This window comes from Neofelis nebulosa, chromosome 3 (assembly GCF_028018385.1).
Source record: "Neofelis nebulosa isolate mNeoNeb1 chromosome 3, mNeoNeb1.pri, whole genome shotgun sequence".
Taxonomy (NCBI): Eukaryota; Metazoa; Chordata; class Mammalia; order Carnivora; family Felidae; genus Neofelis; species Neofelis nebulosa.
Genome location: NC_080784.1, coordinates 36,319,127 through 36,347,084, shown reverse-complemented (window position 1 = coordinate 36,347,084; position 27,958 = coordinate 36,319,127). Strand labels below are relative to the sequence as shown.

At 36.4% G+C, this 27,958-nt stretch overlaps 1 protein-coding gene across 6 annotated transcripts in view; it reads left to right on the top strand.

The window, feature by feature from the left end:
* Window positions 1-27,958, top strand: part of PPP3CC (protein phosphatase 3 catalytic subunit gamma) — a 99,835-nt gene that overhangs the window by 68,081 nt on the left and 3,796 nt on the right. For 4 of the 6 annotated variants that reach the window (XM_058720361.1, XM_058720363.1, XM_058720360.1 and 1 more), the window contains 7 exons: window positions 4,025-4,102; window positions 4,189-4,283; window positions 8,013-8,138; window positions 8,868-8,939; window positions 20,993-21,019; window positions 21,933-22,014; window positions 22,634-22,731. In XM_058720361.1, coding sequence (XP_058576344.1) covers window positions 4,025-4,102; window positions 4,189-4,283; window positions 8,013-8,138; window positions 8,868-8,939; window positions 20,993-21,019; window positions 21,933-22,014; window positions 22,634-22,731 — 578 coding nt within the window. The remainder of the gene's footprint in view (window positions 1-4,024; window positions 4,103-4,188; window positions 4,284-8,012; window positions 8,139-8,867; window positions 8,940-20,992; window positions 21,020-21,932; window positions 22,015-22,633; window positions 22,732-27,958) is intronic. The other 2 variants (XM_058720365.1, XM_058720362.1) reach the window with 1 other exon arrangement.

Sequence of the window (27,958 nt, the reverse complement as noted above, 5' to 3'; positions counted from 1 at the left end):
CATTTATTTTTTTATTGTTATTGTTTGTACAGTATAAACTGGTACAGTCTCCTTGGAGATCAGCTTGATAATATCTCTCAATTATAAATGTCCACCCAGGGCCTTTGAACCAGGAGTTCTCCTTCTAAAATGTAATCCTATAGCCATAAGTCAATCCTCGTTATTTATGAATTCTGAGCTGTAAATTTGCCTACTTGCTAAGAATTACTTGTAACTGCAAGGTCACCACTTAAACACTTTCGTGGTCATTCACAGACATGCACACATGCAGAGTAATGCAAAATTCGAGTCACCCCATGTGTGTTCCTAACTGAGGCTAACAAGGAGCTGCTCTGCCTTCTTTTTCCAGCTTTCATACTACAAGACTATCATTATACCATTCTTTCTGTGATCCATTTAGTGCAACATTTTTCACATTTTTTGTTGGCAATTTTGCTGTGTAAAATGGCCCCCAAGCATAGTGCTTAAGTGCTATCTGGTATTTCTATGTGTAAGAAGGCTGTGATGTGCCTTGCAGAGAAAATACGTGTATGTTATATAAACCTAATTCAGGAATGATTTGTGACATTGTTGTCCATGAGTTCCATGTTAATGAATCAACAGTATGTATTAAATAAGATGTCCTTAAACAGAAACACACATAAAACAAGGTTATGTATTGATTGATTAATGAAAATGTGACCAGAGGCTCCAGGACCCTAACTGTGTATTTTCTCTAGGAGCAGTGGTTCAGTTTTGACTAATTCCGTTTTTGCAACAACTTTATAGAACATAGCTACTGCAAATAACAAGAATCAACTACATAAATGTGCAAATGTGTAAAATGTATGTACAGCTGACCCTTGAACACGATGCATTTAAACTATGCAGGTCCACTTATACATGGATTTTTTTTTAAGTTTAGTTATTTATTTTAAGAGAGAGAGGGTGGGTGAGAGGCAGAGAGAAAGGGAGAGAGAGAGAATCCCAAGCAGGTTCTACACTGTCATCACAGAGATCGTGAGAGCCATGAGATTATGACCTGAGCTGAAATCAAGAGTCAGATGCTTAACCAACTGAGCCACCCAGGCGCCCCAACATGGATTCTTTATATAAATATAATACAGCACTATAAAAGTATTTTTTCTCCTTTATGATTTAAAAAAATTTTTTTTTAATGTTTATTCATTTTTTGAGAGACAGAGACAGTGTGAGTGGGGGAGGGGCAGAGAGAGAGGGAGACACAGAATCTGAAGCAGGCTTCAGGCTCTGAGCTGTCAGCACAGAGCCTGACATGGGGCTCGAACTCATGGACCATGAGATCATGACTTGAGCCAAAGTCAAATATTCAACTGGCGGAGGCACCCAGGCACCCCCTTCCTTATGATTTTCTTAAGAACATTTTATTTTCTCCAGCTTATTTTAGTATAAGAATACAGTATATGATACATAAAACATACAGAATATCTGTCAGTTGAATGTTACGGGTAATACTTCTGGTCAGCAGGCCAGTAATTAAATTTTGGCGGAGTCAAAACTTATATACATGAGGGGTGCCTTGCTGGCTCAGTAAGCCTGCAACTCTTGATCTCAGGGTTGTGAGTTCAGGCCCCACATTGGGCATGGCGCCTACTTCAAAAGAGTAATACATGTGAAAAAAGGTTATACGGTTACACAGTTATAAAAAGTTACACAGATTTTTGACTGTGCAGGGAGTTAGCACTCCCTACATTATTCAGGGGTCAATGGTTCAAGGTTATTCATTGCTGTATTATTATCTTTTTAAATGTTTATTTATTTTGAAAGAGCATGAGTAGAGGAGGGACAGAGAGAGAGAATCCCAGGCAAGCTCCATGCTGTTAATTTTGACACTTAAGCCAGACACTTAACCAACTGAGCCACCCAGGCGCCCCTCACTGCTGTATTATTTATGATAAAAGATTTAAAACAATCTAGATGTTCAATAGAAGACTAGTTAAATACCTTGTGGTACATTCAGACAATGGAATGTGCCAGACTATACAGTGAAGCTATTTTTAAAAAAAGAAAAAAAAAAAAAAAAACCTTTGTACACTGATATAAAATCCTGGCATACTTCGTTTTATTGCACTTTGCTATATTGTACTTCATAGATACTGAGTTTTTTTACACATTGAAGGTTGGGGCAATCCTGTGTTGAGCAGGTCTCTTGGTGTTATTTTTCCAAAAGCATTTGCTCATGTCATGTCCCTGTGTACATTTTGGTAATTCTCCCTATATTTCAAACTTTTTAAATTGTTATTATATTTGTTATGGTGATCTGTGATCAGTGATTAAAACCACTGAAATCTCAGATTATGGTTAGTATTTTTTGGCAATATTTTTAAATTAAGATATGTACATTGTTTTTTAGACATAATGTTATTGCACACTCAATAGACTACAATATAGTGTAAACGTAACTTTTTCATGCACTGGGAAACAAAAAAATTCATTTGACTCACTTTATTTTGATATTTGCTTTGTTGTGGTGGTATGGAACAGAACCAACTATATCTCCAAGGCATGCCTGTAGAACATCTTTTAAAGAGTACTCAAAGAAACTAGGAACATTGGTTGTTTCTAGGGTAGCTGGAAGCTAGATGTAGGAAGAAGGAAGGCATTTGGGGTGCCTAGCTGGCTCAGTTGATCTTGGGGTTGAGAGTTTGAGCCACATGTTGGGTGTAGAGATTACTAAAAATAAATAAATAAATTTTAAAAAAACGAGAGAAGGGAGGTATTTCATTGTATAATCATTTGTATCTTTCAATTTTATACCAAATGAATGTACAATCTATTTTAAAAGTTAATATTTTCTAATGAGCATGATAAGAAACAAAGATTTCAACATAAAGTAAATAATTGGGGCACCTGAGTGGCTCAGTGGGTTAAGCATCCAACTCTTGGTCTCAGCTCATGATTCTTGGTCATGATCTCACAGTTTGTGGGTTCAGGCCTTGCACTAGGTTCTGTACTGCCAATGCTGAGCCTGCTTGGGATTCTGTCTCTCCTCCTCTCTCTCTGCCCTTCCCATGCTAGTGCGCGCTCTCTCTCTCTCTCTCTCTCTCTCTCTCAAAATAAATAATGATAAGGTAAATAATTAACACTTGGATAATTCCAGGATAATTTGGTATTTTCCAGTTCTTCCTATCAGGTATTTCTAAATGTAGAAAGATAATATTACTGAAAGAGAATGTTAGGAGCAGATGTAAATATCAGACCTTTCATTAGAATACGGTTGGGTGTAATATTTGTATTTACTCCTAAAATATTCCTGTATAATATTAATTTGGCATAGATATTACCTGTGAAGCCGTTAGTAGATTCTTTAACTTTTCAAACCATTTGACAGTTTGAAAATTGTATATTCAATTTTTAGCAACTAATAATCTTTCTCTGTCTCTCTTTCTCTCACACCACACATTCTCTCTCTCTCTCTCTCTCTCTCTCTCTCTCTCTCTCTCTCTCTCTCCTCTCTCCCTGGTACTTTTTTTTATATCAAGACACAAAGAAAAGTTTTGGTTTTGTATTATTATGGATTAAGACAAAAACAGTTAAAAGTAAGGGAGCTTTTTTTCTGTCATAAGGTTATCTGTTACCTGTATATTTGATCTGGAATGAGTTATATTCATGAAGTAGAAAAACAGTGATGATTGCTAAGCCATAAATAAAGGTTCAGTGGTGGGGTGCCTGGGTGGCTCAGTCGGTTAAGCATCCAACTTCAGTTCAGGTCATAATCTTGAGGTTTGTGGGTTTGAGCCCTGCGCCAGGCTCTGTGCTGACAGCTCAGAGCTTGGAACCTGCTTCAGATTCTGTCTCCCTCTCTCTCTGCCCCTCCCCTGCTTGCTCTCTCTCTCTGTCTCTCAAATAAACGAACAATCAGACAAACAATAAAAGTCCAGTGGTATGTCAAAAACCTGCCTTTTTGAAACAAATTCAACTAATGTCATCTTGACTTTTCCCCTTCCTCCTATTAAAAAACAGTTGTTTTAGTTCTGGATTTATATTTTCTAATTTTCTATTCCAGTTACCCTGCAGTTTGTGAATTTTTGCAGAACAATAATTTGTTATCAATAATAAGAGCCCATGAAGCCCAAGATGCTGGGTAAGTTAGATTTATACTGTACCAGATATCACTGTGGAGTTTTTGCCTTTATTATTAAGACAGACGGACTGTTATTTCTCTTCCAGGTATCGAATGTACAGGAAGAGCCAAACAACAGGCTTTCCATCACTCATTACAATTTTCTCTGCCCCCAATTACCTAGATGTCTATAACAATAAAGGTAAAAGAGTCCAGCGATATTTGAGTTTGAATTTGTGAGTAAATGTGAGCTCTAGTTTAACATATGTGTGTGTGGTTTTAAAACATATGTAAATTTTAAATAAAAAGAAAAGAGGTCTTAGTTGAAACAAAGGCCAAGAAACTTAGAATTTAGGCTACTGCTTGGTTTTCATTTCCTAAGGAGTATTGGGCTCTGTAAATAAATAATAGGTTTGATTTGTACTCCTGAATCAAAATATAAGACAAATAAATTACTTCAGGTTCAAGTTAGAATAGTCACCATAAATTACTAGTTTTGGTGAATTTATTTGTAACAGTACCTCAATAAAATGTCACTGTTTGGTGTTTTAATGTTTGTACATTATTAAGCTGTTTTTGGTTTTCTTGAGGAATGGTACAGGCAGAGTGAATACCATAAAAAATTAAGAAAAATCATTTTAGTCCAATCCCTGCCAGAAACTAGTAGTAACTTTAGGTCTGTCATGTAATTTTTCTAAACCTCAATTTCCCATATTAAAAAAGAGGATTAAATGTAAATATGCCTTCAATCCAGAAGTTCTCATTCTAAGACTTTATCCTATTGAAATTTTTTCTTTTTAAGTATGCCCAATGTGGGCCTTGAACTCATGACCTTGAGATTGAGAGTCACATGCTCTATTGACTGAGCCAGCCAGGTGCCCTGAAATCTTCTTTTTCTTTCTTTCTTTTTTTTTTTTTTTTTTTTTTAATTTTTTAAGATTCATAGTTTGTAAGTTTTGTAGCAGGGCAGACTTCCTCTGTAATATCCTCTGTAACATCCTCTGTAACTATTTTGTTGTTTATAAAGTATGACTATAAAATAATAGAACTTTAATACAAACATGCCAGAACGTATATATCCAAGTGAGTATTGTCCCTTCACAGTAGTTACCTTGGGAAGCTACACGCTTATTCCAACAATGCTGCCATTGTTCAAAACGTTTTTGGAACTCCTCTTTTGGCATTGCCTTCAGAATCTGCGACACATTCTTTTGTTATCCTCAGTGATGGGAAACCTTCGTCCTTTGAGGGTGGATTTGATTTTTGGAACAGCCAAAAGTTATTCGGAGTCAAGACTGGTGAATAAGGTGAGTGATCAAGCTAGATGGTACCATTTGGGGTCAGAAACAAGGTATGATTATAGGGTAATGAGACTGGTTTTTCTTGTGTTGCTTATAAAATGGGTCTGGAGGCAATTCCACAAGAGGAGTTCCAAAAATGTTTTGAGTAATGGCAGCATCTTTGGATTAAATATATGGTAAGGCAGCAAGGTGTATTGAAAAGAGCACTAATAAGCTGAGTCAGAAGATCTAGTCTAGCCCTGCTTCACTTTTCAGTCCACAGTAAACATGACACTTAATTTCACATTAATAAGATATTTAACTTCTCTGAGCCTCAGTGTATCTTTAAAATACCTGCCATATAGGGTTGTTGAAGATAAGTTGGAATAATAAAAATAAATATTAAAAAGCATCCATGAAACTCTACATTGCTGTAATACTATAACATTTTACAGTTGTGCCTCGTATGACTATGTCAAAGGACCACACTCATCTCATATATAAGGTCTGGTGTGTTTGTAGTTGGTGGTTTCTTAAGTCTCATTACTTTATAGTCATACCTTGTATATGCAGGTGGGGAGTCAAGTTTAAAAGCAGTCCACAGTATACTCACTACATAACCTGAGCCTGTGTAAAGGGAAACTATGGAATGGCACATCTCATTTCAATCTGATTTGAATCAGTCATCTCAGTGTGTCCTTCAGTGGCTTCCTATTCATTTTTAAAAACACTTCTTTGGCTTAAGTTCTCCCCCAGCCATATAGTTCTTTACATCCCGTCATTCTTTTCTGAGTCTTAGCTACCTAGCCACAACACTCAGCTTCTCCCTAACTCCATTGTTTCTTATTTCCTTCTTCCTAATATGCCCAATATATTAGAGACTCAGTTTTTTTCTTGTTTCTTCCATTGTGAATGGTGTGTGTTGCTTGTGTTGGTAACTTCTTCAAGGACACTTAGTGGCTATAGTCCTCATATTTGTGATGAAGACTGTCCCTTCTCCCTTTTTAGACCTCAGCTGGTAAGTGTGTCTCTTGACTGCACGGTGGATTTATTGGTGTGCTCAACTAAAACGTGCCACCCCAAACAGCAGTCATTTTATTGACTCACTGAACACCAGCTCATTTTTGGCCCATTCTAACCTGGTATTGATCTTGATTATTCCTTTAGCAAACTTTTAAAGTCACAGTCCAGTTTACTGGAATTTTCTGTTGACTTTGATATAACTGGTAACTTTATCTTGAAACATTCTTATTTTCCTTGCTTTTTCTCAAATTTTTTTTTTAGGAAAAAGAAAATGTGGCATCTGAACCAATGTCTGCTTGTACTCAATTACTCTCCACAGAAGTAACTTCTTTTCTTGAAAGACAAGACCACTTGTCTTGCAAGACAATTCACTTCCCCTTTTCTTTTTCTCTCTCTTCTTCTGTTGCTTTTCTTTCTTGCATATTGGTACCAACAAGTAATTCTTAGTTCCAATGATTATGTGAAAGATCCTTAAGTCATAATTTTTGAAGATTTCTATTCCTATTTTTTTGTTTCCACTGGAAACGTACACAAAAACAATTTTTTTTATCCTTTCATTTATAATTATCCACTGTAAAGACCCACCTTTCACCTCTTTTTTCCTGTGTAGATTGAGGGAATTATTGAGTAAAATATGTGCATAATAAAATACATATACATGAAAACATTGTATCTAGTGGCAGGTTTTTAAGAGCAGGCAATCTTACTTTCATGTATTTTCTTCATGATGTACATTTTAGACAGCCAGTAACTTACATTTGTAGCACACTAGGCAATCATTTAAGAAGCAAAGAAATGGGAACCAGGGAATGACCTGTATCTCATTTCTGGAGTACTTCATACCCGATTCTATTTATGATCACAATAAGAGTAAAGAGAATAATGCAAACAACATCACAGTGCTTTTGCTCATGGTGAAGTCCAAGAAATTGGATTTCAAAACTTTTAAAATATAAAGAAAATTAGTTTGGTACCAAAGTATGTGTACAAATAAATAAACTGGTTAATTTAAACATTTATACAGTGCTAGCAATATACTGGCTGTGTACAGGGGAGATGGCTGTTTTAATCCTCTTTATATATGTAGATTATTTAATCTACTTTTGAGCCTTGTAAATTGCTCTAAGTTTACCATCTGTATCCCCCACTGTGAATTGATAATTGCTATGCTATAAACTCCCAGAGTTTATAAAATCTTTGGCTCTGGATAATGACTAGCAAAATAGGCTGTGTTCATTTAATGAAAAATGTTTGCCTTCAAAAGAGAGCTGTAATTGTAACCATTTGGCCTATAAATGGAAATTATGACAACATTTTTCTAATGTGGAACCTGAGATTTCTATACATGGTTACTGTGCAGTGGCCCTTTGAAGTTTCAGAGCTCAGTTTCTTTTGTACTTTTATTATATGGGATCTTCAGATAACTTTGTTCCTTGGGGTAATTCTTAAAAGAATGAGGTGTATAAAATGCTTTAAGATTTTCCATCTGCTCTTAAATACCGAGGCCTGAATTTACAAATGGAGAGTAAGTTCCTGAATTCTGTTTAGTAGGTATGCAGCTGTATGAAGCATGCCAGTTGCTGTGTCATGTTCCTCTGTGCCAGATTCTCTTGCTTTTTCCTTTTTAGCTGCTGTGTTAAAATATGAAAACAATGTCATGAATATCAGGCAGTTTAACTGTTCTCCACACCCCTACTGGCTTCCAAACTTTATGGATGTTTTCACGTGGTCTTTGCCTTTTGTTGGGGAAAAAGGTAAGGAACTAAAGCATCTGGGCTATCAGTTGTCTTAATTAGTGATGGAGTACACTTTTATATTTGCATGAGTCTCCTGATGGTTCAGAAATGTTTTTCTTAAAGTTATAAGAAGTATTTTCGAATTTTCTTTGTTCTCTACAAAGGTTTTTAAATGGTACTTGGTTTTTAAGTTAAAGTTCTAGTCGACTTTATTCTTCTTATTGTAAATATCAACTTAAAATAGCTATCCTACTGTGATCAAGATGTTAAAATAGCATAAGTCACTACACCATTCCTTCAGGGATTTCTTCAGTGGTAAAGATATTTAAAAAGAAAATACTGTCCTTAGAATTTCATTTGTGCACCTATACAAATAAGCTATGCAAATATAAAATAAGTCTGTTGGACATAGACATGGTGGCTTAACTTCTTTGTAAAATGGGAAGAAATCTTTTCATGTACATATCAGTGAGGAAGAGGTTCTGGACAGCAGTCTCATGAAATCAAGTAATTAATGCAATAGAATCATCAAGACCGAACTTTCATCAAAGCAAGTAATTTCCCCAAATTCTATATAAACCCGAAGGTCTAGATTTAATGCTACTCTTTATGAATACTCTTAGTAGCATAATGACAAATCATTTTTGTCTATGTTTATTTAACATGTATGTTTAGACAGCCACATCATTATAGAGAAAGTACCTTAATAATTGTATAAATTTTGGGTTATTTTGTCTTATTGTATAGTCACAGAGATGCTGGTTAACGTTCTCAACATATGCTCTGATGATGAATTGATTTCCGAAGATGAAATTGAAGGTAAACTTGCCTTTTTCTCATTTGAACTAGAAATGAAGAAGTTTGGTTTTGGTTTTAGTTCGTTTTGAATAATTTTTTTGACTTATTAAAAAAGAATTATGTTCGTTCCAGAAAAATTAAATTTGAAAAATACAGGAAACCGTAAGTAAGAACAAAAAAGTTACCTATAATCCTGCCATCTCATAGATATCCACTGTTCACATCTTGATGTGATATTGTGTTACCTGTCTTTTATCTTTGCATATATTTTCCCATTTTTTCTTTTTAACAAAAATGAGGTCATATAATCGTATCACAAACATTTATAGTTATTTATTTTGAGAGAGAGAGAGAGACAGTGCAAGCAGGGGAGGGACAGAAAGAGGGGAGAGAGAGAATCCTAAGCAGGCTTTGCATTGGACATTCAGAGAGCCCAATGTGGGGCTTGAACTCACAAACCATGAGATCATGACCCGAGCTAAAATCAAGAGTCAAGATGCATAACCAACTGAGCCACCCAGGTGCCCCTATAGTTTTTTTGTAGACTAATTTTTAACAGTTATATAGTTGTCCTTGTTGATAAATTTTTGTTTTAATCAGTCCCCTGCTGTTGGATGTTGGATTTTTCCAACATTTTTGTTTTAAAACCCCACAGTTTGGAAAATTCTCAAAGATAAATCTTTATACATTCTGTCAACAACCACTATTCATCACATGCCTAATATATGGCAAGTACTGTTTGGGTCCTTGCATACAATAAACTTATATTCTAGTGGAAGAAAGAGAAACAATAGATAAGTGCAAGTCAGATGTTGATATATGGTATGAAAGAAAGGAAGCAATATTAGGATGTTGAGAATAACATTTTCTTGATTATTTTCATAGGATAAATTTCTAGAAATCATAATTTAAATCAGATACAGATAACCTCTAGAAAGGTTGTACTAGGTTATATTTTTTGTGTGTGATGCATAGTTCATAGTGCTCTCTCCAATTATAGTTTTTATAATCTGGTGCTTTTTATATTTTAATTTGTATTTTTATGATGACTAATGAACATTTTTTGTTGTATTTGTTGACCATATATGTTTTTCTTTTGTGAATTTGTCAATGCATACCTTTTGCCCATTTTCCTACTGGGTTATGTGCACATTTTTTGTTTTTTGCTTTTCTTATTGGCCTGTGGGTGTGAGGGATCTTTATGTAGTAACATTTTGTTATATCTGTAGCCACGTATTTTTTTCCTAGGGTGTTGTGGGGGGTTTGATTTTAAATATATATTTGTTAATGTTTATTTATTTTGAGAGAGACAGAGACAGAATGTGAGCAGGGTAGGGGCAGAGAGAGGGAGACACAGAATCTAAAGCAGGCTCCAGGCTCTGAGCTGTCAGCACAGAGCCCATCGTGGGGCTCGAACTCACAAACCGCGAGATCATGACCTGAGCCGAAGTTGGACGCTCAACCCGGACGCTTAACTGACTGAGCCACGCAGGCGCCCCGAGGGTTGATTTTAAAGTTAGGTCCCAACTTATCTGAGAATGCAGAAGATTTTGGAAAGATGGTGGTACCTGAGTTCAAAACTCTGGCTGTCTCGTTTTCCAAGCTGTGTGCTAAAGTGATTCACTCAACTGTTAGGATAAATTATCTACGTCGGGGAAAGCCTAGCCTACTTTGGGCAGATAGAGTCTTAAACATATTTATGTTTTAGATTCCACAGTGAAGGTGAGGAGCAGATGGAGCATAGCTTGTGAGTAACTTTATGTAAGATAAGAGATCACTAGAAGGAACCAATTCTTTGTGAGGGAAGAGTACAGACAAGGAAAATTAAAACGAAATAAAGAATTTAAGTTGGAGGAAGAGGAAGAAATAGATCTAGTAGAATTTATACTCAAATTTAAGTGGACATGGAAGTTATTGTGAACTCTATTATATGTATTAAGAAAGGATTCTTGATGATCATAAAGGTATGCTTATAAAATTATGCCAAAAATTGCATATATATATATATATATATATATATATATATATATATAAAAGGATTGCAAATATATATATATTACAAAATTGCAAATATATATATTAAAGAATTGTTATAATAGCAACAGATTCAAAGCAATCTAAATGTCCCTCAGTGGAGAGGTGGGTAATTCAATTATGATATATCCATATGATTGATTCTCTACATAGAATATTATTTTCTTCATGCAAACCTCCTTTGTCCCATTCTCTTCTAGTCAGCTCTTATTCAGCTTATTGTAACATCCTCATGGAAGACATTTCTGACCTCCCTGACTAGATCCAATACCCCTGTCATGCTGTCTCATATCAACCTGTACCTCTCCTTAGCATTTGATAGAGTTGTAATTTTGCGTTTATTTATATTATTGTAAGATTAATATATTTTACTCCCACTCAACTGTCAATTCCCTGAATGCTGGGACACAATTGGTTTTTGGTTTTAGGGCTTACCAGTATAGCCCTAAGCCAAGTGTAGTGCAGTGAGCATGGTAAAGTAAATATTTGTTGAGTTAGATTCAGTGATATGAAGGGCAACTATTAAAAAAAGAATGGAGTAAGGCTATCAGTGCTAATATGGAAAATTTATTAGATATTCTGTTAAGTGCAAAAGTGAATGAATAGAATCCTGTCATTCTCATTTTTTACAGGGTGTAAAGATATCAGCTGATACATGCTTTTTAATTTTTTTTCTAAAAGGAAACAAAGAATAACCATCTAGGTTATAATGGTGAATTGAACACACCTCTAATTCCACTCCTTCCTGAAACCACACTAAAACCACAATACAATTTTGGTTTTATTTAAGTGATATAAATTAAGGATTTCCACTTTAGTAATATCAGTCTAGATAGTGTAAATCAACCCTGACTTAAGATCACTGCAAAAGCTACACACAGGATTGTAAAATTTGCTTTAAAGGCATTCAGAAAGCTAACAAAGTAAAATAATTACCAAGTTGAGATCTGGAAAAAGGCATAAATCCAGAGAGGTAAAACCAACATTTGGGACTATTTGTCTCCTGGAGATAATGAATTTCAAAAGAGAGGGTAAGAGGTTGAGCAGCCCTCTTGATAGAAGCTAAAAAGTTAGGGCTCATGGCTTGCTAAGGATGATGTGAGTGCTGGTAAGTTTCTCCTCATTGGTTTGGGATCCCAGAAGGTCGCATCCATGTAAGTAAAGGTAAGGGTGAACTGGAAATAGAACAGCCCTCAAAGGGACTACAGTTTACCTTCAAATCATTTCAATCCATGAAATTTAAATAAAGTAGCTGCAGGCACCTGGCAAAAGCAAACCTCTCTAGGCTAAGATAACATCATGTAGGGCCTTAAATTCCTACAAATAGCCTTTCAAATATAATACGTGGCTCACAACCAAAATAACTAAGCATATGAGGAGATAGAACAACATGAATGAGAACCAGCAGAAACAGCAAAAAATAAAAACAGATGCCAGATTCTCCAGACATTGGCTTTATCAGACTGAACTTTAAAATAGCTATGCTAGGGGCTCCTGGGTGGCTCTGTCGGTTGAGTGTCCGACTTAGGCTCAGGTCATGATCTCATGGTTCTTGGGTTCAAGTCCCACATTGGGCTGTCTGCTGTCAGTGAGAAGCCTGCTTTGGATCCTCTGTCCCCAAACTCCCTGCACCTCTCCTGCTTGCTCGCTCTCTCTCTCTCAAAAGTAAATAAAATAAAAAACATTTAAAATAAAGTAACTGTGCTAAAAACAAAACCAAAACAATGATTACTGTATTCAAGATCATAAAAAACTAGGTTGAAGGGGCACCTGGTCAAGCATCAGACTTCAGCTCAGGTCACAATCTCACAGTTTGTGATTTTGACCCCTGCATCAGGCTCTGCACTGACAGTGCAGAGCTTAGTTGGGATATTCTCATTCTCTCTCTCTCTCTCTCTCTCTCTCTCTCTCTCTCTCTCTCTCTCTCTCTTCCTCTCCCCCTCCTCAACCTGTGCTTTCTTTCTCTCTCAAAATAAGTAAATAAACTTAAAAAAAAAAAACTAGGTTGAAAATTTTGGCAAAGAATTGTGAATTATAAAAGGAGATGTAGCAGAGTTGATCAAGTACCAAAAGAAAATGCTAGGAAGGAAAAGTAAAATAAAATTTAAAACTCTGGACAGATGAATTAACAGATTCAATAAAGCTTAAACTGAGAATAAATGAACTAGGTAAGAAGTCAGAAAAAAACAATCTAGAATGAATGAATCATGAAAAGAAAAAATAAAATACCAAAAAGAAAGCCTAAGAGACAGAGGATACAGTGAACAGGCATATCATCTGTGTGTTTAGAGTCCCAAAGAAGAGATAGAGTCAGGGACAGAATCACTATTTGAAGAGAGAATGGATAAAAATTTTCTAAATTTGTCAAGACATTAAGCTATAGGTCGAAGAAGCTCTGTAAACCAAAGCAGAATGAATTTAAAAAATAACAATAACATCTTAAACGCATCATAGTAAAAGTACTTTGGATGACAAAAAAACTTGGGGTTGTAAATTCAAGCCCCAAGTTCGGTGTAGAGATTACCAAGTAAATAAATAAATAAACTTCTAAAACAAAACAAAACAAAACATGTCATACTTTGGTAAGAAATGGGTGTTACAATTTAGAGTAACTTTCAAGAAAAGAGAGTTTTTTTAAGTATGTAACTTTCAAGGGGCACCTGGGTGGCTCAGCTGGTTAAGCATCTGACTTAAGCTCAGGTCATGATCTTGCAGTTCGTGAGTTCAAGTCCCACGTCAGTCTCTGTGCTGACAGCTCAGAGCCTGGAGCCTGCTTCAGATTGTCTGCCTCCCTCTCTCTCTGCCCCTCCCCCACTTTCTCTCTTTTTCTCAAAAATAAACATTAGAAAAAAAAAGTATGTAACTTTCAAGTTTTAGAAAAAGTGGAACAATAGAAAAATAATCCAGAAGAATGCAAGAAGGGAGGAAAGGTACATATAACAGTAAGATAAATAGAATAAATTATCATGGTAAATGTTTCAGAAATTTTATTAAATGTAAATGGATAAAAGACAAATTATCAAGTAGGATTTTTTAAATTTTATGTTTGTTTTTTAACTTTATTTATTTATTTTGAGAGAGAGGGCATGTGCTCGAGCAGGGGAGGGACAGAGAGAGAAGGGAGAGAGAGAATCCCAGGAGAATCCCACTGAGGGGCTTGATCCCATGACCATGAAATCATGACCTGAGCTGAAATCACGAGTTGGACACTTAACTGACTGAGCCACACCCCAGACTTTATGTTTTATAAGAGACAAGTTCACAGCATAAGGATACAGAAAGTTTATAAGTAAAAGGAGAAGAATAAATAATATCATGCAAGTACTAACCAAAGAAAAGTTGTTACAGATAGAGGTAATATTACATGAAGTAGAATCTAAAAAATAAGATGTAACAATTTTAAATGTATATACAATTAAATAATACGGCTTCATAATATATAAAATGAAAAATAACAGAAGTATAATGAGAAATAAAAATATTCACAGTGGGTAGTAGGAGAATTTAACACATACCTCTCAGTAATTGATGGAATAAGCAGACAGACAAAATTAGGAAGATCGTAGAAAATTAGAACAATGTAATTAATGAACTTGACCGACATAAAGAACACTGCATCCAACAGGTGCTGAATACACCTTCTTTTCAAATACACATAACATTTACAAAAATTTACAGAGCTAAAAGCAAGTTTCAGACATCAAAGGATTAAAATCATAATGACTATGTTCTTTGACCACATGCAGTTAATATATAAATCAGTAACAAAAAGACAATCTAGAGCACCCTCATAATATTGGGAGATTTAAGAATATACATGATAGGGGCGCCTGGGTGGCGCAGTCGGTTAGGCGTCCGACTTCAGCCAGGTCACGATCTTGCGGTCTGTGAGTTCGAGCCCCGCGTCAGGCTCTGGGCTGATGGCTCGGAGCCTGGAGCCTGTTTCCGATTCTGTGTCTCCCTCTCTCTCTGCCCCTCCCCCGTTCATGCTCTGTCTCTCTCTGTCCCAAAAATAAATAAAAAAACGTTGAAAAAAAAATTAAAAAAAAAAAAAGAATATACATGATAGGGGCTCCTGGCTGGCTCAGTTGACAGAACATGCGGCTCTTGATCTCAGCATCATGAGTTCAAGCCTCATGTTGGGCCTAGAGCTTACTTAAAAAAAAAAAAAAATGTATACAGGGCGCCTGGGTGGCTCAGTCAGTTAAGCGTCCAAGTTTGGCTCAGGTCTTGATCACATGGCTTGTGAGTTCGAGCCCCATGTTGGGCTCTGTGGTGACAGTGCGGAGTCTGGAACCTGCTTTGGATTCTATGTCTCCCTCTCTGTCTCCCCCTCCCCTGCTTGTGCTCTGTCTCTCTCTGTCTCTCAAAAATAAATAAACATTGGGAAAAAAATTTTTTTAAGTATACACACACACACACACACACACACACACACACACACAAACACACTTGATAACCAATGAATCAAATAGCAGATGACGTTGAAAATTTGAAAGTATTTTGAGCTGAATGACTATGAAAAGTAGTACATATTAAAACTTGAGGACAGGCAGCACACCAGGCAGGCCTGGGTTTGGGACTGGAGCCTAAACCTTGTGGCCATGTCAGCAGATGCTAACTGGTTGACAGCAGAAGAGAGGAAGTAAGTTATACTTGACCTTAAAGTTAACAGGATGGTCAGAATTAAGTGAAAGAGATGCCATCTACAAAGAATTCTTTAAAATTTTTATTTTTAAGTTTGTTTGTTTGTTTGTTTGTTTGTTTGTTTGTTTGTTTAAAGAGAGCATGTGTGAGGGGGAGGAGCAGAGAGAGGAAGACAGAGAATCCCAAGTAGGCTCCACACCTCTAACAGAGAGAGCCCCACACGGGGCTCAAATTCAAGAACCGTGGAATCATGACCTGAGCCAAAATCAAGAGTTGGACGCTTAACTGACTGAGCCACCCAGGTGCCCCTCCTTCAAAAATTTTAATCAGGCATTTGGCTTCATGTCCTGAGTTGCCCTTGAAGCAGAGAAGATGAATCATCACCCAGAATGGTTCAGTGTGTACAGCAAGGTCCGAGTGACTCTCCTCTGTCATGACTGTGGTGAACTGACCAAAAGATGCAAAAGTGGTCAAGCTTAATGACTAATCAGCTGCTTCTGTGTGAGTTCTTCCAAAATGCATATAAAATCTTGCATACGTCTTAGTTGCAATGTTTTTTTAAGGCATCTTCCATGAACAAATTAAGTTGTAAATTTAGTTCATCTTATACTACATTTGTAGTATAAAATCAGTGCTTAAACTCAAACCAATTTAAACTTGGGGGGGGGAAACAAAAATTGGATGTATCTAAAGCCATGCTTAGAGGAAAATTTATAGCTTTAAATACATATTTGGAAAAGGAGAAAGGCAGAAAATCAGCATCTATCTCAACAAGTTGACAAAGGGTAGATAGCACTTTACGCCTAAAGAAAATAGATGTCATGAAATAAAAAGAATATTGTTACAAAATAGGAAAAAAGATACAGAAAAGCAGTAATAACCAAATTGTGCTCTTAAAAGAGACTTAATAAAATTGATAAATCCCTGGTAAGACTTACCAAGTAAACAAAATGGAGACATCGGACCCTATAGACATTAAGAAAATAATGAGAATAGGGGTGCCTGGATGGCTCAGTGGGTTAGGCATCTGACTTCGGCTCAGGTCATGATCTCCCAGTTCATAGGTTCGAGCTCCTTGTCAGGGTCTGCGCTGACAGCTCAGAGCCTAGAGCCTGTTTTAGATTCTGTGTCTCCCTCTCTCTCTGTGCCATACCCCCATCAAAAATAAATAAACATTTAAAAAAAAATAATGAGAATAAATTTATACCAGTGAATTTTAAAACTTAGATGAAATGGACGGATTCCTGAAAAACGTAACTTACCCAAACTGACACCATATAGAAAATCTTAATAATTACAGTCCTACCAAGAAACAGGATCTGTAATTTAAAAAAAATTTTATGAAGAAAATTCCAGGTGAAGATAACTTCACCAACAGATTTACCAAACATTTAAGAAAGAAACAACATTAATCTTAAACAAATTCTTCCTGAGAATAAAAAGAAGAAATGCTCCCCTATAATTTAGTGAGGTTAGTATAACTGTGATCCTAAAATGTGAAAGGACATTAATCCTAAACAAAACATCATCAAATTGAAACTAGCAATATACATAAAAGAATTCTGCCTCCCAACCAAGTTGGAAGATTTAACATTAAAAATTTAATCAGTATTACTAATGTAAAATCTTAATACTAGTGGAAATTGCGAGAGGGGTGTATGTGAACTCCATAGAGTCTTCACTACTTTGCTGAATGTCTAAAACTATTCTAAAATAAAAATTTTATTTAAAAAATCAGTATAATTCACTGCATTAAAAACCATAGATGTAGAGATAGCTTTAGGTAAGATTCATCCTTCTTTTGCAATAGATCCATTAATCTAGGCTTGGAGAGGAATTCTTTAACATATTTATAAAAGCCTATTGCAAACATCATATGGCAAGATGTTGAAAGTTCTTCTTGGTGATTGGGAACAGGTAAGGATGTCAGTTATTAATACCTCCATATAATACCGCATTAGAAGTTATACCCAGTAGGGGCGCCTGGGTGGCTCAGTCGGTTGAGCGTCCGACTTCAGCTCAGGTCATTATCTCGCGGTCCGCGAGTTCGAGCCCCGTGTCAGGCTCTGTGCTGACAGCTCAGAGCCTGGAGCCTGTTTCAGATTCTGTGTCTCCCTCTATCTCTGACCCTCCCCCATTCATGCTCTGTCTCTCTCTATCTCAAAAATAAATAAACGTTTAAAAAAAAAAAGAAAAAGAAGTTATACCCAGTATAATAAGGCAAGAAAAAGCAACATAGGGTATAAAGATTAGAAAGAGAGAAACAAAGCTATCATTATTTATAGGTGATTTGACTGTGTATAGAGAAAATTCAAAGGAATTTATAGATTGTTAAAATCAACAAGGGCATGTAGCTGCTGGATACAAAGTTAATAAGCAAAAATCATTTGTGTTTCCATTACCAGCAACAAGCAAAATGAAATTTTAAAGGTGCCATTTACAATATCCTCCCTAACAATAAATCTGACAAGTGGTGTGTGATACCTCTAAGCAACAAACTATAAAACATTATTAGAGAAATTAAAGGAGATCTAAATAAATGGAAAGAAATAAAATGTACATTGAGTTTTGGAAAACTCAATATTGTAAAGATATGTTATTCCCAAATTGATCTGTGGATTCAGTACAAAGTCAACTATTAACAGACCATTTGACTGTAAAATTTATATGGAAATACTGAGGATAGATTCTAAAATTTGTATGAAAATGCTGAGGATAGGTTCTAAAATTAGTGTGGAAATAGTTTAAGTCTTGAAGAAGATCAAGGTTTACTGCAAAGCTAGAGCATTTAGGATTATTAGTGCAAGGACAGATGGGCACTGAAACAGAATAGAGAATCCAGAAACATCACAGCATTTGTGGACACTTGATTTACACCAGAGGTGGTCCTGCAGAGTAGTGGGGAAATGATGGTATTTTTAATAAGTGTTTTGGGGATATCTGAGAAAAAAATTAAACCTGACCCATATCATATTTCAAACACAAAATAAATCCCAGACAGATTAATACACTCATATATGAGGGGCACCTGGGTGGCTCAGTCGGTTGAGCGTCCGACTTCAGTGCAGGTCATGATCTCGCAGTCTGTGAGTTCGAGCCCCGCATCGGGCTCTGTGCTGACAGCCCAGAGCCTGGAGCCTGTTTCAGATTCTGTATCTCCCTCTCTCTCTACCTCTCCCCCACTCATGCTCTGTCTCTCTGTCAAAAATAAATGAACATAAAAAAATTTTTTTTAATAATTCATATATGAAAGGCAAAAAAATAAAGCCTCTAGTATTTATAATACAAAATATCTTCATGACCTTGCGGGAAGAGGACAATTTCTTAAATACAGGTCACAGAAAACACTTACCATATGGAAACTATTGATAAGTTGGACTACATTAAAAGTAAGAATTTATATTTATCAAAAGACCCTTTTAAGAGTGTGAAAAGTCAAGGTACAAAGTGGGAGAGGGTATTTGCAACACAATCAACAAAGAGCTCACTTGAAGAATATATGAAGAACTCCAGGTCAGTTAGATGAGACTTGAATAAGTACTTCACAAAAGAGAATATCAAAATGGTCTGTGAAGATATAAAAAGATATTCATCCACATTAGTGATTGTGAAAATGCAAATTAAAACCACACTGGCTGATTCTATACACCCACCAGATTGGCTAAAATTAAAGATGAATTAAAGATGACACCAAGTGCTGGCCTGGACGTGTAGCAGCAGGAATGCTCATACACTGAAATATAACTTCGTACGTCCACTTTAGTAGATAATATCTAACTTATCCAAAGTTGAACATATACATACCCTGTAACTGATCGTTCTAATTCTAGGAATGTACTTAACAGAAATAGCAGTAAAGAGAAACGCATAGGAATATTCATAGCAGTTGAATTCACAATAGCCAAAAATTGGAATTAGACCAAATAACCACTGATAGTAAAAAGGAAAATTGTGGCATATTCATATGGTGGAATTGTATACAATAATGACCATGAACTACAATGGGCAAACCATGGATCAGTCTTACAAACATAATGTTGAGCAAAAGAAGCCAGACACAGAAATACATATTTGATTGTTCCAAATACACAAAGTTAAAACACAATGAAAACCATAGTGTTTGTGGATACCCACACGCTTACATGGTAAAACTATAAAGAACAGCATGAAAGTGATTTCAATAAAGGTCAAGAGAGTGATTTTCTTTGGGAAGAGAGAGACATTTTACATTTGTTTTGTGCACTTTTCTGTATGTTTATCATACCTCACAATAAAAAAGTGATAAACCTAGAAAAATGTGGAGATTTTTATAGGAATTTTTAGAAGCTGGGAAACACGAATAATTTGTGTTCCTCACTTAGCTAATTCAAGAAAGCTAAAGTAATGTGGAATGCTGAATTATAGCACAGAATCCTCAAAAAGCAAAGGAATTGGTAGTACCAGTTTCTAGAATTGGGGACTGGGTTAGGGGGAGTAAGGGGATGGGCACTGAGCTAAAAAAAAAAAAAAAAAAGACTGGGTAGAAGCTGTTTCAAAGGCAGTTAAAATCTTAATTGCCACTGGGCAGTTGCCTCTCCTCCAGGTCTGGAGGCTAATCTCTAAAAAAAGTGTAACCAAAGAATTTCTGGGCTAGGAATACAGCTGAGGGCATCATTACCTGGCCCCAAACCAGTGAATTAAGCAGCCATGTGCATCCTCCATACTGATAAAGAGAATTCCCTAACAAAAGTTCACCCTGATCACAACCTGTAAAGCTCCAAGTCTGCAGTCTACCTGGCAACTCTGAGAGCCTTTTAGGCCCTCATTCCTAATCAGGAGCCGACACCAAGGATTACCATCCACCTCAGGAAAGTCTTGGAGTCAGTCAAACAACAATACAGACAGCAAAAAACAATGTGAATGAGCTTGAGATTCTCAAGAAAATATAAAACTTAAAAAAGGAAAACCTGTAATATCTCCAAAAAGGTATAGGAAGATAGTGAATCCGTTAAACAAAAACATCTTGCTCTTATTACGAGATTTGTAGGCTGTTCATTCTGTCCTTTGTTTTTTGTTCCTTGTTTTCAGCATCGTTTTGTTTCCTAAGTAATATCTTTTTCTTTGTCTAATTTTATTTTCATGATTTGTGGGGATGGGATATGTTAGATAAAAACAGATGTGAAATAATGTAAAACTATAAACTTTAAGAAATGGAAAACTGCTGACAAGAAGTTTGTAATTTAATGTTCTATCATGATACCAAGGATGTCTCTTCTGAGCTGATAAAGATAGTAGCCTGCTTCTCTCATTGCATTTCACTTTGATTTTTTTTCTCTCTTCCATGTAAACTTAAATTTCTCTTCTCATATTTCTATCTTCATCTCCTTGTTTCTTGGTGTCTCTTCTCCCTGAAGATCACTACATTTCAAGCTATCGGAAAGGTATCCGACTAAAATGTGCTAAGAGCTTACTACTCGCTGTCTGTCACATACAGTCTATTAATTTTATTGGATCTTTTTAGTTGTAGTTGAGTAATTTCAGACAGGCTCTCCATCCTCCCTTTCTGTTTTAATGTGAGTGTTTTCTCTGGACCTGCCATATAATTCTGCAGGATATTGAGAGCTGGAGGGGTGAGGAAGGAGAGACCATGTTTCTCTTTCTGACTTTTGAATGTGGTCACCTGGTGCATGCCTGGACTTTGGCTTCTCATACGTGAGCTGTTTCCTGAATCATAGATGGGAAAAGGCCATAAAATGTCGTGGTAACTTTTTTTGATGTTGCTTTATAAAGACCTTACCCATCATCATGATTTGTACCACACAGTTGTCTATGGTAGGCAATAACTCACCAGTCTGTGAGTAAGTGAGGATTATAGAATGAAAGTAGCCCTCACTAAGTTCAGGAGAGCTAGCTGTATATATGCAGAAGACAACTGCTTGAATCATCACTTGCCATTTGGCAGGCCAAACCCTGCATCCTAAGGTGGCCCACAGCATTTGCAAAAGAGATCTTTGCTGTAGCAACTGTCTTTGTCTATGTGTATATTTCATTCTTTGCTGTGTTCTACATTTCAGAACCACAAATAAGTTCCTACCTTTCATAGATCCATCCAGTCTGTCTTTGTTGTGACCCCTCCATTTTTACTTCCATCTTTTTCCCCCTTCTTCTGGGTTGTTTTCTCTCTTGCTCCTTAGAACTTCCTGGGATTTTTGTTTGTTTAAACAAACTTAGGCCTTGATTTCTTTTTTTAAAACAATAATTTCTTTAAGTTAGAAAGATACTTCATCCTGCATATTTTAAAACTAACCTTGTTAACACATTCTTTTAACTTACTTATTCTTTGTATTCTTTAAGGAGGCACTACAGTTCGAAAGGAGATCATCAAGAATAAAATCAGAGCCATTGGGAAGATGGCACGGGTCTTTTCAATTCTGCGGTGAGGATAAATCTGTCATTACAGTATGGGATAAAAGTATTTTGAGAGACAATTAGAAGTTGATTTCAGAACAGTTTTTTTTAGAATTAAAGTGTAGTACGATTGGATAGGTCTTCAAAGTGGAGTGCAGATTGAATCTGACCTATCTACTAAAGTGACCAGAAATGTTTTGACAAACATTCATTTGGTACAAGCTTAGGTATAGTGAATGGAGTGATTTAGTGTGAATTCTTGGATCCAGATTGCTTGTTCACATCCTGGCTCTACCTCTTCTTAGCTGAATGGTTTGGAGCCTCAGTTTCCTTGTCTATAATAGAGTGACAATAACAAGACCTGCCTTATACAGTTATTAGGAGGATTAAATGGTATGATATATGGGAAACAATAGAACAGCAGCTGCCTATTAACTACCTCTAATTGAGAAGCAAGAACTGGCTGGTGGTTTAAAATTGGAATATTTTCATAAAACATCGGTTTCTTTGGGTCAGGGAAGGGGTAGGAAGAAGGAGAACCTGTCCTCCATCTCTGTGCATCCTTTCTTAACTTCCTTCTAGTATCTTTGAACTGCTGAGTGGTGGACACCCTGGCATTAATGCAGGATTTTCACCTTCCTTTGCAGGGAAGAGAGTGAGAGTGTGCTGACTCTCAAGGGCCTGACGCCTACAGGGACACTCCCTCTAGGTGTCCTCTCAGGAGGAAAGCAGACTATTGAGACAGGTGAGTCTGAGAAATACTGCTTTCATGGAAGATGTGCTCCCATTACCCAGCAGTCAACATAAAATCTAAAATTAGGGCTTCTTTGAAGAAATGATACTGGAGCAATTGGACATCCATTTGGGGGAAAAGTGAATCTTGACTCTTTTCTTTACATATGAAAATTAATTCAAAATGAATTATAACTTAAATATAAAAAATAAAAACAATAAAACTCCCGGAAGAAAGGACAGAGAGTATTGGGGTAGATAAAAAGTCCTTATATAGGACACAAAAAGTGCTAACCTTAAAAGAAAAAAAATCAACTAAATTCCATAAAACTAAGAATTTCTAAAAAAAAAAAAAAAAAACTTAAGAATTTCTATTTACAGAAATATATGATTAAGAAAGGGAAAAGGCAAGCCATTAACTGAGAAAAGATTTTTTGCAATGTGTATGTCTGACAAAGGGCTTGAATTCAGAATATATAAAGAACTACAAACTCAATAAGAAAAACACAACTAATGTTTTGTTTTGTAATTTTTTTTAATTAAAAAAAAAATTTTTTTTTAAATGTTTATTTATTTTTGAGACACAGAGAGACAGAGCATGAACGGGGGAGGGTCAGAGAGAGGGAGACACAGAATCTGAGACAGGCTCCAGGCTCTGAGCTGTCAGCACAGAGCCCGACGCGGGGCTCGAACTCACAGACCGCGAGATCATGACCTGAGCTGAAGTCGGCTGCTTAACTGACTGACCCACCAGACGCCCCTGTAATTTTTTTTAATGTTTATTTTTGAGAGAGAACAACAGAGGCAGAGTGCAAGCGGGGGACGGGCAGAGAGAGAGGGAAACACAGAATTCAAAGCAGGCTCCAGGCTTGAACTCACAAACCGTGAGATCATGACCTGAGCCGAAGTCAGACGCTTAACTGACTGAGCCACCCAGGCGCCCCACACAACTAATGTTTTTAATGTCAAAAGATATTAACAGGCACTTCACAAAAGAGGGTATCAAAATGGCCAATGAGCATATGAAAAGATGCTTAATAAAGTTATCTGGGAAATAGATATTAAAATCGCAGTGAGATGCCACTACATATTCACCAGAATGGCTAAAATTAAAAGTCTAATAACACCAAGTATTGGTGAATTTATGGACAAGAGAACTAGATACATTGTTGGTGTACTTGGAAATTGGTTCAGCCACTTTGGAAAACTGTTGGGCAGTAAAGCAAAAACATATGTCTTACCCTGCAACCCAGCAATAAGACCTGGTATATATTGAAGAGAATCAGTGCGTATGTCCTCCAAAGGATAGGCATAAGAATGTTCACTGTGGCTTTATTCATAATAGCCCCAAACGGGAAACAACCCAAATGTTCAGCAATAGTAGAATAGATAAATGTGTTCTATTTATACAATGGAATACTACATAGCAATGAAAAATCACATTACGAATACATGCAAAAACAGGGTTGAACCTCACAGACATTATGGTAAACTCAAAAAGCTAGGCACAAAATGGCACAGACTGTCTGGTTTACAGAATGTTCAAGAATAGGCAAACTAGCCAAATGGTAATAGAAGTCGGAATAGAATGGCACTTCCTCTGGTGGGAGACTAATTGACCCCGAAGGAGCAGAAGGGACTTCTGGAGTAGTGGGGGTATTCTGTATCACTCTCTGGGTAGTAGTTACACAAGTGTATTCATACATAAAAACGTATAGAGCTGTTCACTTCAGATTCGTGCACGTGATATGCCTCACCTAATGTATATTTTATACCTTAATTTTGGGTGTTAGAATGTCTCAGAGAGGGAGTTTGCCTCTGCCTACAAGCCATATTCTACTCCACTGCCATGTCACCTATCCAAACAGAGTGTCTGTTCTAAAAATTGTGTGGGTGCTGGCTTGTAAGGAGAGGGCTTTATGGAACCCTGGAATGAAAAGATCGATATTTGTCAGAATAGACATAGATCTGGTCAAGCAAGACAATTAATTCTAGGCACAAAAACTGGAGTCGAAGCATTAGCAACTTAGAGTTTCACTGCTTTTTGCCCCCTTATTTTGTTGAATTGTTTCTATTTGAGTTTTTTTTTCTTGTCATCCCATTACTTACAGGAATCCTTTCCATTTTGTGGAAAGTCCACTGATGTTGATTACTAGGAACAAGCCCTTTTTTCCCCTTTCTTTTTATAGGATTGATTTTCTCCTTCTCTTTCAAATTAAATACTGGAATGTTAGAGTTCAGCTATTTAGAAGGAGGAAATAAACATTTTCTCCTTGGAAGTATATAACTAATTTTCTTAATTTGTTTAGTTTCATAAAAAGGATCAGTAAACTATTTTAGATTGAATTTTTTCTCTCAAATAAATGTGCAGTTTCTTGTGAGGAAATACTTCCCACTGTTACTTTGGTAATTAGTCATGTGAGCTACTCTGAGAGCAGTTTTGGTAGGTTGGAATTAGTTGGAAACACCATGGGTGAAGAAGAAGGGAGTGTCTTCTACAGCCTTTCTTGAAAAGTTTTGGAAACTTGCTGATCCACAAAGTTGTTGTTTTAATCTGGACCTTGAAAGAGAAAATCAAAGATGAATAATGAAGAGAATTTTATAGATGTGTTGTTTGGAGATTTGTTTGTTTATAATCTTTGATCTGCCTTCTGTTCTCAGTCCCAAGTATATTGTTTTCTTCATTCCTAATTGGAATATTAGTGTTTTAATCACATAAGGTTTTTCATTGATAGACATCTTCAGGAATGTATAAGAACAGAACTGAAGGTGGAGCCAGCTTTTTAGACTTCCTTATCTCTCTCACTGATTGACAGGAACTGAGCTTATTTTGTCATTTTCCCATCAGAGTCTCAGTTCTGTAGGTTCATTGGCAAACTGGAACATTAGCTAAAAAAGACCTTTTATTGTTCTTGTAACTTTTTAAAAAATTATTTACATGATTTTGTTTTATTTTTTAATATAATTTATTGTCAAGTTGGCTAACATGCAGTGTGTACAGTGTGCTCCTGGTTTGAAGGGTAGATTCCCATGATTCATCGCTTGCATCCAACACTCAGTGCTCATCCCAACAAGTGCCCTCCTCAGTGCCCATCACCCATTCTCCGCTCTCCTCTACCCTATTGTTCCTGTAACTTTACTTGGAGACCTTTCAACCAACAATATCCCATATGGCCTTATAGCACGCATTCACTTACATCTTACCTTGTTCCACGAGGGATTTGAGTAAGTTACAATACACACATAATACAGGGAAGTAAAGTAAAGTAAAGAAGCTGGGAATTTGGAGCACAAAGGAAAACAAAACAAAATAAGCCAATAGCCACAACTTTTACTACAAGCTTCCTAATACCAAAATAAAGAGGAGTGCCAAGAACTGAACAGATTCACAAAGACCATAAAATAAAAAAAACAGATTAGGTATAAATTGGACTGCATCAGAATTAACATTTGTGCAGCAAACTGAGCCATCATCAAGAAAGTAAAAAGACAAGCCATAGAATGAGTGACAATATTAACAATCATGCATTTGATAAGGGACTGGTATCTAAAGAATTTAAAGAACTCTTATAATTGAAAAATAAAAAGACAACTCAGGCAACAACAGATGTTGGCGAGGATTCAGAGAAAGAGGATCTCTTTGGCATTGTTGGTGGGAATGCAAGCTGGTGCAGCCATTCTGGAAAACAGTATGGAAGTTCCTCAAAAAACTAAAAATAGAACTACCCTATGACCCAACAATTCACTACTAGGTATTTATCCAAGGGATACAGGCGTGCTGTTTCAACATGCACCCCCATGTTTATACCAGCACTATCAACAATAGCCAAAGTATAGAAAAAGCCCAATGTCCATCGATGGATGAATGGATAAAGAAGATGTGGTGTATATATACAATGGAGTATTACTCGGCAATCAAAAAGAAAGAAATCTTGCCATTTGCAACTATGTGGATGGAACTGGAGGGTATTATGCTAAGCGAAATTAGTCAGAGAAAGACAAATATCGTATGACTTCATTCATATGAGGACTTTAAGAGACGAAACAGATGAACATAAGGGAAGGGAAACAAAAATAATATAAAAACAGGGAGGGGGACAAAACAGAAGAGATTCATAAATATGGAGAACAAACAGAGGGTTACTGGGGGGGTTGTGGTGGGGGGTGGGCTAAATGGGTAAGGGGCATTAAGGAATCTACTCCTGAAATCGTTGCACTATATGCTAATTTGGATGTAAATTTAAAACAATAAAATTTTAAAAAAGAGAGGATTAACCCTAAAAAAAAAAAAAGACAACTTAATTAAAAAATGGGTAAAAAAGTTGAGTAGACATTTTTCCAAAGACATACAAATGGCCAATAAGCATGTGAAAAGTTGTTCAACATCATTAGACATTAAGGAAATACAGATCAAAACCACAATTAGATGCCACTACACCCACTAGAATAATAACAAGTGTTGGTGAGGATGTGGAGAAATTGGGACCCTTATATGCTGCTGGTGGAAATGTGAAATGATGTGGTACTTTGGAAACCAATCTGGGAGTTCTTTGGATGATTAAACATACAGTTGACCTTATGAGCATCTGTTTCACTTGTAGTTAAATACCTCAGAGAAATCAAAACATATTCACACAAAGACTTGTACACAAATGTTCATAGCAGCATTTTTCTTTTCTTTTTTTTTAATTTTAAAATGTTTTATTTATTTTTGGGAGAGAGTACAAGTGGGGGAAAGGCAGAGAGAGGGGGACACAGAATCCAAAGCAGGCTCCGCACTGACAGCAGTGAGCCCTATGTGGGGCTTGAACTCATGAACCATGAGATCGTGACCTGAGCCAAAGTCAGATGCTCAATTGACTGAGCCGCCCAGGTGCCCCAAAGCAGCATTTTTCATTAGAGCCAATAAGTGGAAACAGCCCAGATGCCCATCACCTGATGAGGTGGATAGCCACAGAATAGAATACTATTCAGTCATAAAAAGGAATGAAATACTGGTGCAGGTTTCAACATAAATAAACCTTAAAAATATTAGACTGAATGAAAGAAGCCAGTCACTAAAGTCACATATTGTGTGATTCCATTTATATGAAATGTCCAGAACAGGCAAATCTGTAGAGGCAGAAAGTAGATTATTGGTTGACTCTAGGATCAGGGGAAGGGAGGCGGGAGGTAAATAGGTTTCTTTTTGGGGTGATGAAAATGTTCTGACCACAGACTGTCCTGTTGGTTGTACAACT